Source organism: Choristoneura fumiferana, chromosome 23, assembly GCF_025370935.1.
Source record: "Choristoneura fumiferana chromosome 23, NRCan_CFum_1, whole genome shotgun sequence".
In the NCBI taxonomy this organism is placed as follows: Eukaryota; Metazoa; Arthropoda; class Insecta; order Lepidoptera; family Tortricidae; genus Choristoneura; species Choristoneura fumiferana.
In genome coordinates, this window is record NC_133494.1 from 10,583 (window position 1) to 24,172 (window position 13,590).

The 13,590-nt window shown below is 32.4% G+C and overlaps 1 protein-coding gene across 1 annotated transcript; it reads right to left on the minus strand.

The window, feature by feature from the left end:
• Positions 1-252: 252 nt before the first annotated feature.
• On the minus strand, positions 253-4,197 carry LOC141440888 (uncharacterized). The gene has a single exon (XM_074105473.1). The coding sequence runs from the start codon at positions 3,866-3,868 to the stop codon at positions 2,747-2,749; it is 1,122 nt and encodes a 373-aa protein (XP_073961574.1). The 5' UTR covers positions 3,869-4,197; the 3' UTR covers positions 253-2,746.
• Positions 4,198-13,590: the final 9,393 nt, after the last annotated feature.

The window sequence follows — 13,590 nt, forward strand, 5'->3', positions numbered from 1 at the left end:
GTAACAGTATGTTCTGTTTCGTTATATTTTGCTACACAATTCTGTGCAATTGTTGTCCACGCTATTTTTTTTTCACTTTCATTTATTTTACATCGGATCTTATTGACTAAAGTTTGATTAAGCCTTTCATTGAGCCCATTAGAAAATGGTGCATCAACAGCTGTGAAAACTATTCTTATGTGTCTCTTGTTCAGGAATTCTTTAAATTCTTTTGAATTAATGCCAGGGTATTGATCTGTCAATACCATATCAATGTTGTAGCTTTCTGTTACATTTTTTATTAGTTTAATGAAATCACTGGAGCTTTGGTTTTTCGATGTGAGAATATAAGCGTATCTTGTGAAATGATCAACTAGTATATGTAAGTATTTTTTTGTTGATCGTGATCCTCCGAAGCCTCCGACGGTATCAATAGATACAATTTGAAACGGATGTGTTGCTGGACCTAAATGTGACATTAAACCATATTTTGGCTTTCTCCTTGACTTATTTTTTATACAAATTTCACATTCCTCACAAATTTTCTTAATGTTCGCCGTGATATTCTTTGCTGTGTAGAATGGTGTTATCTTATTTGCCATCTGAGTTCTCCCAATGTGGCAGTAAAAATCATGGACATCTTTCATTAAAACTTTGCTAAGGTCTTCTGATAGTATGATTTTTTTTCTTGTCTTAATTCTTTTGTAGTAAATTTCATTTTCGAACAGAACTTTTGTTTTGCTATTTTGTAAGTTTAGATTTGATTGGTCGTTTTTTATATCTTCTAAGTTTATTAAATTCACTACTTTTATAAAGTCATCACAATTTTCATAAGGTTCCAGAACTGGATTTCTGCTTAAACAATCTGCTTCTTGATTTGATTTTCCTGGGTTATATTGAATTTTAAAATTATATTGGGATAAATAATATGTTAAATCACCTAGTTCCTCATCTGTTCTAGCCTTGATATTCATATTCTCTAGTGGTTTATGATCTGAGTATACCGTAAACTCTTTTCCCATAAGCCAATGCTGCCAGTATTTCACAGCTTCTTTTATTGCCAGACATTCTAGATATATAGCCTTCTTCTTTTTTTGAGTTTCTGTTAATTTTTTTGAAAAATAGGCAACTGGTTTACTGTCACCGTTTTTATTTTCTTGTTTCAGCACCGCTCCTACTCCTTTGATGCTAGCATCCGTATAAATGTTTATTGGTAGTTCAGGATCAAAAATTTGCAGAATTGGTTCAGTGCATAGCAATGTTTTTATTTTATCAAATGATTCTTGACATTCTGTAGACCATATAAATTTCACATCTTTCCTTAGTAAGTTGTGTAACGGGTCCAAGATAATTGCACTATGTGGTACAAACTTATGATGAAAATTTATTTTTCCTAGGAATTGGCGTACATTTTTTCTTGTTTCGGGTATTGGAAAGTTTTTGACAGCAGTTAAATAATCCTTAAGAGGTCTGACTGAATTATTTTCTATTATATGTCCTAAGTATTTAGCATAATTACTTGCAAAGGTACATTTCGTAAATTTTACTCTAAATCCTTCTTTTAATATTGCTTCCAGTAGTCTTGATAGATGTATTATGTGTTCTTCGAAAGTCTTTGAAAAAATCAAGATATCGTCTATAAAATTTACTGCGAAACTAGAAAGTTTGTATTTTCTTATGATGTTGCTCAATATTCTTTGAAAAATGGCTGGAGCCGTCTTTAATCCAAATGGAAGGCATGTCCATTGAAAATGGCCTTCTTGTGTAACAAATGCAGTTTTGTATCTGTCTTGAATTTTTAAAGGAATTGACCAAAATGCCGAATTTATATCCAGAGTAGAAAAATATTTGCAGTTCACCGTTTTTATCATTAAATCCTCAATTAACGGAAAGGGTTGTGATTGAGGGACGACAATTTTGTTCAAATCTCTGAAATCTACACATAACCTTGTTTTTCTCTCGTCTTCTTTTTTATATGCTAGTGTTACGGGAGCAGCAAATGGACTATAAGATTCTTCAATCAATTTTTTCTGTAATAGTGTGGATATTTGATTTTCAATTTCTTTTCTATCTTCGTTTGTGCATCTGTATGGACGTTTGTAGCAGTATTTATCCACTTGCAGGTCAATATGAGCTTCATAATCTCGTACAGTGCCAACGTCATATTTATCTTTAGCAAAAATTTGTTTATATTTCTCTATCAACTTGTCTATTTCTGATTGTTGATGTAAATCTAAATGGTTTACCATCATTTCAAATTCATCGAAATTTATATGTTCATTGAAATTTACATCGCATTTATTTAATTGTTTTAATGCTTCAGAGTATAGAGGAAATTGTTCTTCATCTTTGTCACCTAGTACATCAGGAATTTCGACATTTTTTGTATTAGAAATATCAGTTTCTGAACTTTTGGAGTTGTTGCATTGTATGATCTTTAACTCCTCATTTTGCATTAATTTAAAATTTTTGATACAGTCCAAGCCAAGTAAAAAATCGTAATTAAAATTTTCAGTGTCTACTACAAAAACATCTTTATATTTTTCAATATCTCCAATTTTTATTTTTAGCGTTACCATACCTTTTGTTTTCTTGTCACCATTAATAGTCCTTAAGTTTGCCATTTTTATATTACTTAAATCATTTTTCTGTTGTATCTTCAATAATTTGGCATTAATTAATGACACGTTTGAACCAGAATCATAAATTGCAGAAACTTCTAAAATGTCATTTAATAGTAACTTAACTTTTATTAATGGTGGCACCTCTAGTTTTTTGGATTCGTTTCATTTAGTTCTATTTCTAATTCAGAGTTGTTAACGGTTTTCACAATGGATTTTTGGTTTTTAAACCAGCAAATATCCTCAGGATGGTAACGTATCCCTTTTTTTCCATTAACACAGATTGGACACGGTTTCTTTTCTTCATTTTTTTTTGGTTTATTGTCTGGACATACATACATTTTTTTTTCGTATTTATTCTTTCCGACAAGATGTTCCAATTTTCCTATTTCATTGCAAAGATCTTCCGTTCCTTGCAGGGTTTCTCTGTCGATTTTATCAGCTACAAAATTAGGTAAGCCAAATGCTATAAGATCTATAAGTGTCCCTGTATCAATTGATTTTCTGACTTCCAATATCAATTTTTCCTTTTTCAAAGCATAGTCAAGCAATGAACCTGCTTGATATTTATAGGCAAGAGCATATCTAATTGGTGACCATCCTTTGTTTGCAAATGTATCACAGAAATTTTTCTCCCATATGTTCCATTCTGATTCTACTGTGAATTTTATTAGCATGTTGCTGTACCAATCTGCAGTCGAGTATTCCAAAAAATTTTTCAAAATTTCAATTTTCTTTTTGTCTTCGTCAATTTGGAAACGTTCACATTCTTTGTTGAAATCTTTAATCCATTGACACGCATTTGAGTTTCTACCCGTAAACTTCTCAATCATGAAATCTTTTGAAATTTTTCCCAAATTTTGAGTTTCTGACTTTTTTTCTTTTTCTTCAAGCAATTTTTCCAATAATTTTTCCAATGTTTGATTTGAGCCACGCTGCATACATTCTGAACTATTTGTTTGCTCCGAAATCTCTTCTAGATACATATCATTAAATTGCAAGTTGTCTTCTTCATCCAAATATGCTTTTGATATATCATCTGTCATAGTTATCCATATTTTCCTTGTTTGATGTCTCTTATTTAATGATTTTCTTACCTTGACGTAGTTTGGAGTATTCAAGATTACTTGATGGTGATTAGCAGGTTGGTACTCCACTGGTATGCCAAAAACTTGTCCATTAGGTGTTGCTATTGACGATATGCAAATGATATTTGATTTTCCATCTGTTGCTGGTTTCACAGTAAAATCAAACCTCAATTTTTCCATGTTTCTTGAAATATTTGCAGAAAATGTTGTTTTATAATAATGTTATATTCTTCTGTGCTTCAAAAGCCAGGATATAATCAAACAAAGACTTAATTGCGTTTCTCTGTAAAAACGTAAGATTTTATTTAAGCATAATGGGTAGGTACAAACATTCCACGAATTTTACTAACAGTAAACAAAAGATTGACTCACCTGTAAAAACGTAAGAAACAACATTTAAAGCCCTTATTCCATATTTCTTTATTATAATTAGGGAATCTTTAATATTAAAATATCGCTTCTTACCCTCTCTCATATTATCATATTATAAATGAAATGTCTCAACTGTCAATGACACTGACTGCCGGTTGGGAGATTTCAAAAGCCATAAACAACGTGGCAAAATAAAACCTCCTTAAAGAAAAGTTACCACACGAGTATGAGTTTTCTTTACAAGGATATAAGACAGGGGATATTTCTCAAGGCTTATTGGTCTCGGATGTTCGATAAATAATAGTAAATTACGCGAGGATATTTATTTTTTGTCGGCTTGCAATTTACTGCCTCTGCAATGTGTCGCGTGTCAGCTGAGCTTGTATGTCAAGGTACTTACAACATTATATTAAATTCTCAAAACTAGCTTTACTCATGGATAACTATTAAAAACATTAGGAAATTAACGAAAAAAAAACATACAAAATGTTTATGGGTAATTTCCAGTTATAGACCACATCCCCACAGACTTACAATAAGTTAGTTATTTAATATTTGCCTAGAAAAAAAACACTTAAAATAATTGATATTATGGCCAAATAACGTTGGTTGATGGTTTGGTAACGCAATGGGATTGAATTTTAATGTAGTGTTTTTTTGGGCAGGAAGACATCTGCCGGGTCCGCTAGTAATTAATAAATATCACGGCACGGGGCACAGCACTGACGTCCCAAAGTAAGCAACGCTTGTGTTAATAAATAAATACTTGATTAAATACCCAAGTCTCGAGAACAAACATTCGTATTTTTCACACAAATAAAAGCACCGACCGGGGATCGACTCAACGACCTCAGCTTCGTAGTCAGGTTCTTTAACCACTGAGCTTCACAGCCGTCGTACACTAATTGTCAATTATATACCTCATCTCTAAACATATTGTATAAAGGGCGCTCGATTGACCACTACAAACTCGTTAGCTTTATTGGCCTCGCAATGTAATGCACCTTGTACGATTTTTCTTGCACTGTAGTAATGAGGGCTATCGCGTATGAATTCGCCACTAGAGGCGCTAGTGTAGAGTGAGATCTCCGAAATGTCAAATCTCATAGTTTTGGGTGAGCTACGCGGGTTTGTTTATAATTAGAATAACTTTGTGAATATTTTGCAATATCTGAAATTAATTATGGCAAATATGCGTTCCGGGCAATGAATGTCTGTGTTTTTGAGACAGTTTTGTCTTTCGGAAACCTTTGTCCTCGCTTTTTTCCGAACAAAACGGGGACTATGCAACACTGTGGCATGCTCGATATTTATATTGTACGGTTTTAAGGTGAATTAAATATGATTTTAATCTAAACTTTGTTTTCACGCCCGTAATAACGGACTTTCAAAACTATACTTAAAAACCTCACGCAACAGTGCGCCATCTAGTGAGACAAAAAAAGATAGCCCTCATTATAAGTATAGTTCCCACGACATGTCACATCATAAATGACACAGTGATGACATGTAGCAAACGTCTCACTCATCATTTGCGGAGATCTGATTAATCAACAGTTTTATAAACATGAGCCCTGTCGACAACTAGTTGTTAAATTTATCCATTATTTTAATTGCGGCCGAGCAAATGAACTCGTTAGCGATTGTGATAGTAAAAAAAACGGCAATCGGTTATCCCTTATCTTTGGACATCTAAACTGACAACAAGCCATCGTAGAAACGTGGAACTAACGCTAAAGATTGTCCACAGGGTGCTCAAAATATGGTGCATTGTTGTACCTTAGATACATGACCTTTTGTTACATTTTTATCACATAAGAAATGTTAAAAAAATATATACCTCGTTTCGTTTCTCAACAGAGAGATTTTTTTTGACATTACAAGTTCTTGTTATAGCCTAAATTGAATAAAGATATTTTGACTTGACTTTAGGTACTTGACTTGACATACCGTCCACATCGTTGCTCAAAATGCGCCGACGCAGCGTAAACATTAGCGACTTTTGCCCGGTGGTAGATTTTTTTTCACATTCATAAAAGTGCTTCTTATAGCCTAAATTGAATAAAGATATTTTAACTTTGGCTTAATTCTTGCGTCTCGTTTTCATCCTTCACGTACCGTCCACAACACAGCGACGTAACTCTTGTGAGTCTGGCGTCTCGTTTTTATCGCGTCTCGCCCACACCGCTCAATAAACGCTGAGGGCCTTTCGAAAAAACTCAGGTGCGAGCCGGGGTTTGAACCCACGATCCTCTGCTTGAGAGGTCATAGATTGAACCACTAGGCCACCGCGGCTTGAACTTGAGGTACGGAACCCTAAAAATGGCCCTACACCAAACCAACTATTCTATATTCTGTGACCAAACTCACGCAATACCGTCCTCGTATTTCAAGATCATTAACTTAAGTAAACTAATTCCGCGAACGACATTTAGATGGCCAAGATAAGGATCCTAGTAAACATCGTTAAATTCAGAAGCCGCCATTTTAATTTGTTGGGAACGGCGGTTGACCTGACAGTATAAACTAAATTTATTAATTAGTCGATTTATTTATTGTTTATTTTAATTATGTAGGATATGATTGAAATAATGGCCCAAATTTTTTTGGTCAGCTACCAAAGCCTTACTGTCTATAGAATCACGAAAGTTTTCACTACTTCTCTCTGTCACACGGTATGGGATGAGGGTAGACAGAGATGATGAATGCGATCGCGAGCGTTAGAGCATTTGACAATACGGTCATAGATCATAAAACCGTTTGTGATAACCTTAGAAAATCAAATTGTGTTGTGTATATAAGACAAAATATATATGATATTCCCACTAACGTCGATAAGTCAAACACCATAAGAAACACAGGGAATGCAATTTTTCCGGACAAAACTATTCTATGTCCTTCTCCAGGACTTAAACTATCTGTATACCGAATTTTATCTCAATCGGTTCAGCGGCTTAGACATGATGAAGTAACAAATAAACAAACAAACAAAACAGACTTACAAACGTTTGCATTTACCTATTATAATAGTGGGATTACCGATCAAAAAGACAAAACAATTTGTACCAAAAAAAATTACCTACTCCAAAAGAAGTAAAAATCTAAAAAAGCTTGTATTTAAAAAAAAACAAAAAAAAACAGGGCAGTGCGCGTGTTGCAGCAGCCGCTGAGTCGCGTTGCTCCGAAGACGAAGGGCTACGGATTAGCCCGAAACATGTCGAGCTAAACTCGATTTAAGACGTGAGTTATCCGGGTCATTATATTTAAAAAAAAAACTCTGCGTATAGCATCTAAAAGCTTTCTCGAACTAGGCTAGCTCACTTCGTTAATATTCAGTATCGCGTTATCGGCTGTCATCTGCGCGTGAGCATATCGCTGGCCGGTCGAAACCGGTTCGGCTTTTTACACCGAGTGGGACAGCGATAGGTTAGGTTTGATGAGTTTTATAAACACTGGTTTCTATTTAATAACTTTTTGTGATAGGAAGTTTTTTTGTGAACGTTCTGGCATTTTTTTGTATTGTTATCTACGCTTAAAAAACATTTGTACGATCCCGTTGATGTCTTTTCAATGAAAAATTGTCAATGTGAAATAAAGGTCAAAAGAAAAGCTTGAATTAATTAACACAATCACATGTAATTGTAGAGTTTTTCTAAATAAATCTTACATAGGTAACTACATCATTTATATAAAATAATTTTGTTACAAATATGTTCAGCTTAAAAAACTCTATTTAATCAAATATATCTACTCTAAGGGGCTGTTTCACCATCCATTGATTAATGTTAACTGACGATCAAAAACAATACACACGGCATCACATTTAACCGTCAGTTAACACTAATCAATGGATGGTGAAACAGCCCCTAAGTGAATCAAATTAACTTGAATTTTAATAATATGCATATGTAGATCTAACAACAAAATAAAATCGAAGTACCATCTAAAAAGCCTGTGTCAAAAATAAACCATTTAAAAAAAAAGCTTTATCTACCTCCGTGTCTTTTAAAAAAGAAAAACATAATGCCAATGGTCGGCCAACAGTGTTACGGAATTTCTCAAGCCATCGATCAATCATGGCCGCTCTACAAATAAATGTTTTGAATAAATTAAGCTTTCAAATTCAAACTTATTTAGACTTGTCAGATGAAGTACGGCGCGACTTGTCACTCGGTTTAAGGCTGGTTTACACTTAAGTTGACGAGAGTGAAAATATGTGAATGTGAATTTGTGCCTCTTTCACTCTAAAAGCTGCACGGGTTTTGATGTAATTTGTTAAGTGTGAGTATAAAACATATTCTCAAGGGACCCGTCTAAAATCAATTTTTTTTTAGCTTAAAAATTTCTATGAGAATTGAGTAAAATCCTGGAATTTCAATTCGACTGTTAGATCCAATGGTTTCCGCAAAAAAACCGCGAATAAAGGCTGGCAAAGAAATATCGTACTTTAATTAAGCTTTCTTGACAGACGAAATACTGTTACTCTACTATGATTAAGTATACAAACTACTACAATAAACAATTACGCAAGTAATTAAATTACCATACTTTAAAAAGTTAATGATCTTCTAAAACGCTTCTTGAAACCACAGATAATGCGACATGATTGATGGCCACTGATAATAAGAATAAAATAACTGCACCTAGTTACTGGCCATCAAATTTATTGGGACATTCTAGATTAAAAAGAAAAACTCGTCTGGCCATTTGCACGTTCGATAATTATTTTTTATAAACCTGCTGGTTACCAGTTTAAGTCGATCGGGTTTTGCGGAACTCACTGTTCCATAAGTCATAAGTCATAAGTCATAAGTCATTTATTTGCAGAAAATAGTGTACAATAAGATAGTGGATTGGAGTAATAATGACACAACTATTTAACTACACAGTAGCATGCAAATTATTAAAAAAAAAACAAATCTATAATTCAATTACAAATAAATTAAATACTATATTCATTATAATAAAGATTACCCTTTGCAAAACAGAAATTCTTTGATGGTGTAGAATCTTTTTTGCAGTAGCCAATTATGCAACGTTCGTATACATACCCTATATGGCAGGCTAGTTATATTTGTAGGGACATGATTAAATATTCTTATGGCCATGCAATAACAATTTTTGCTGCAGAGTTTGGAAACCGTTTTTGGTAGGATCAGTCTTGTTGGATATCTTGTATTAAAACTACATACGCTTTTAAGTTCTTTAAACAAGTGATAATTTGATTTCACAAATTTCGTTATTTCCAATATGTATAGCGATGGCAGAGTAAGTAGTTTTAGTTCATCAAACAATTTCTTACAGGATGTTAGTGGGTGTTTATTACAAATAGCCCGTATGCACTTTTTTTGGCTTACAAATAACCTATTAACTTCACAACAGTTGCCCCATAACACAAGTCCATATCTTAACACAGATGCCACGTAACCATGGTAAGCTAGAAGAGCAGTTTCCCTATTTACTAATGTAGATAACTTTCTAATAGGATATACAAAACTATTGATCATTTTACTTTTTTTTTCTATCTGAGGTTTCCAAGAACAATTTTTATCCAACATAATACCCAGAAATGTCAATTCATCAGCTTCACGTATCAATTTATCACCATATTTTACATTTAGATTCATACCTACTTTTCTGTTGTAAAATTGTACGTAACTTGTTTTGTCAAGATTAACGTTTAAATTATTTGATTCTAACCACTGAATTACATTATTAACTAAATTATTTATATCATCATTATAAGTATTTATATTATTACATGGTATTATAATAGAAATGTCATCAGCAAATAAAATACATTGATGATCTGTCACATGCGTAAGTCATTTATATATAATAAAAACAACAAAGGACCCAGGACGCTACCTTGGGGTACTCCGACTTCATTACTTTAAACTTAGATCTAATATAACCAATATCTTTTCTATTGTTAATATTTTCTATTTGGACACACTGGGCTCTGTTGTTTAGGTAACTCTTTATCCAGTTTAAGGCTACACCTCTAATACCATATCTTTCACATTTTTGTAGAAGGCGTTGATGTGAGACAAAATCAAATGCCTTGGTCATATCAAAAAAACGGTACAAACTGGCTTTCTCATATCTATATTTTCAGTTATACATTTGATAAGCATGAATGCAGCTAATGTAGTGGATTTCCCTTTTTGAAATCCATTTTGTTCATTATTAATTATATTGTATTTGTCACAAAATGATGAAATTCTCGCGTGCATGGCTTTTTCGAATATTTTGGATAAAACAGGTCCTAATGTTATGGGACGATGATTACCCAAAACCTCTCTATCACCCTTTTTATACAAAGGTTTAACAATAGCTCTTTTAGTTTATTAGGAAAAACACCATTTACAAAAGACAATTTATCAAAAAACTTCTAACAGGCGCAATAATTGCAACACATTTTTTTATGATTTAGTTGATATCTCATCGTACCCTACTGCATTGGTATTTTTTAAGGCTTTAACAATTTTTATTACCTCATGTTCGTCACAAGGATGTAAGTACATGGTTGAAGTACAATTGCGTACCTTGCCTAGGCGATGTTTTGTGTAGTCATATTTATTTTTCGTTTGATTTATATAATAGTCGTTGAAAAGATCAGCTATGTCTTCTATGTTTGTAATGACACTGTCCTCCTTTTTATTTTAGTGATGTGATTTGGTTTATTTACTAATGCCCTATTTTGTATTAAGTCCCATGCAGCTTTACATTTATTTTTTGAATCACGTAGGTAACCAATATTTTGTTTTTTTTAGAGTAACGAATACAAGCTTTAAGTAGCATTGAATGTTTATGATATTTATTTTTTACTGCATGGTTCTTAGTTTTATAGTAGAGGAATCGTAATTTCCTCTTCGTTATACAAGACTTTTTTATACCTTTAGTAATCCAATTTTTATTTTTATTTTGATTAGATGTCCAGGAATGATAGTGACATTTATGTTGCCAGAGCAAACTAGTGTAGGCCACTGTGAGCTGTAGACCTAAAATATGTTTTTTTTTACGTTTTAAAACCCATACGGCTATTTTGAAAAATTATATATACAATTAATACTACATGTAGTTTTGAAAGAGAAAACTGATGCGACTAAAACAAATATATTATCGAAACTGTTGACAAAAATCGCAATCGATCCTTCGAAATAATTGGTAGGTTTTTGAGAAAAAGGGGAGCTTAGGAAGTAGCCTTGTAATGCATTGAGCTGTAATACAATTAACATTCATTAACACTGTTTAAGTGTGTTACATAATTTGGAATCGTTTGAAGTTTTTGACATAGTAGGTAAACGGTTTTTACATGTGTTAAAAATTATAATTACATATTTAATTTAGACTGCGCGAGTCAAAAAGAATCATTGTATTAATTTATTGTTACTGGTACCGGAAATAACTGCTATAGATATAGGTACTTATAGTAAAACTGAATATTTCAGAATTTATTATTAATGTTTATTAAAAATTCAAAATGTTCCACAACGATCCACTGTTGAAAATCTGCTGTCATTATTTATTAACACATTTTTAAATGGTTAACAACGACCCCAACAATGTAATTCTATCCCAATTCCAAACTCTTCCGAACAATTAAAAAATGGACTCCTTTTAATAAATCTCACTCTATCTCGATTAATTAGTGAAAAAAAAACGAATCAAAAAAGACGTCTCACAAAACTGCTTCTTTTTTCTGCCCATATACATTTTAGAAGAGACAGATAAGATCTCACTATACCATAAAGAAGACCACTTGAAATAACAATAAGTAATGAAGCTTAAACTGTAGGCAAAGGGTTGTCTTTAGAATGAAAAGTAACGATTGCTAGGAAGATAGAGTCAGCAATAGAATTAAGTGTATACATTTTGTGTCACACAATAATCAGATAAGTATATGAAATATGTTAATGAGAAGAAACCAAAAGTTAAAAAATAGAGTTTTACTGGGAATAACAGCCAAATATTTTTCTTGCAGCAACCGTGTTTCTATACTTAAAATAATATGTTTTGCTTTAGACATGGTAAAATTGGTTTTATAAATAATGCTAATGTACGGTGGCATTTCTAATCAGATAGTAGGTACATTGGCATGCAATATATTTTAAAGTATATTTTTCAGCTAAATTAATTAAATATACTTTTTGTGTTTATGTGATAATGTCAACTTATTAAAATATCGTATTGCCATTGAAACACAGTTTGTGTGATAGAGGTCTTGTCTTTTGATATAGTTTATTATTATAATAATAATTTATATGATATGGTTTGATAAACTTGAATATTTCACATATTTTATAAACAGGGACTGTCAACCATTTGCCAAAGAGGCTTACGCCGCCAAAGAGGTTTCGGCCAATATTTTTTTCTAATTATGTTTAAGTAAAGAATTTCCAAAAATAGTTCATTGGTATTACAGTTACTAGTTAGTACGTTTTGGACAAATTAAAAAAAGTTTGAAAAGAATATAGTAGAACAATAAAATATATAATGCCGCCTATGCTGCTTAGTCCTAGAGAATAAACCTAACTAAACCAGTCTGAGTTTACACGATCAAAAAATTTCGTCTACTTATTTAAAAAAAATGTGTATTTCAATCCATTAAGTGTTCTTTTTACTCTTTACGTCTTTCAATACCTACATTCCCTGTTTTCGACTAACCTACTTTTTTTTTAATACTAATTTGTAATTTAGTTACTTTTCACGCTCACTGTACCTGTTCAAGTTCTAGTTTTAGCGAAGATCGTGTGAGTTTTTCTATCGTGGTAACTCTCATGGATTATTTATGATTATAATTCAAACTGCAGTCCATCAAGCACCTTAGACCATTGCGTTAGATCTTAAAATCGATCGACATCATTTAATAATGCTTGGTTTACCATGTGAACTAAATTCGAAATGAGCCGATATGCATTCCACGTTCGAAATGATTTTATTCTTTATAATGTTTACCATACTGATTGCCAGTACACTTTATAGGTTTTTTAACGATAACTATCGTTTTTTCTAACGCTAATTATTTGTTGGTTAAGGAAGCTAGTAGATTGTTAACGGTTTTTGTAATCGATCGTTATTTTCTTTGCTTTTTCAATGTTCAATAATTGCCGTGTTTATGTTATAGCTATTGCTGCCTATAAGGTGTTTACGTTTATACGTTTTTGTTGCGTTTAGTTAGTGAATGTTTTATAGTAAGTAACTATTAAATCAACTGCTTAATTTTCTACTTCAATTAAGTAGACAAGAACTTCACTTTTACTTCAGAAGGAAAAAGTATCACTCCGTTGCTGCGTTGCCTGCCTGTCAGTCCGTGATGCTTTTTTCTCAGAAATGCGTTGAGATATCAAGTTGAAATTAATATTAAACACTTAGAGTTGAATGGTACAGGTATTATATTGCAGCCGTAAAAATGAAATTTTTGAATTATATCCTATTTTTAAATTCTGTCTGACTGACACATTTCTCAACCGATTTCTATGACATTTTGTGACCAGATTCGATAATTATCTATATGGATGATTTTT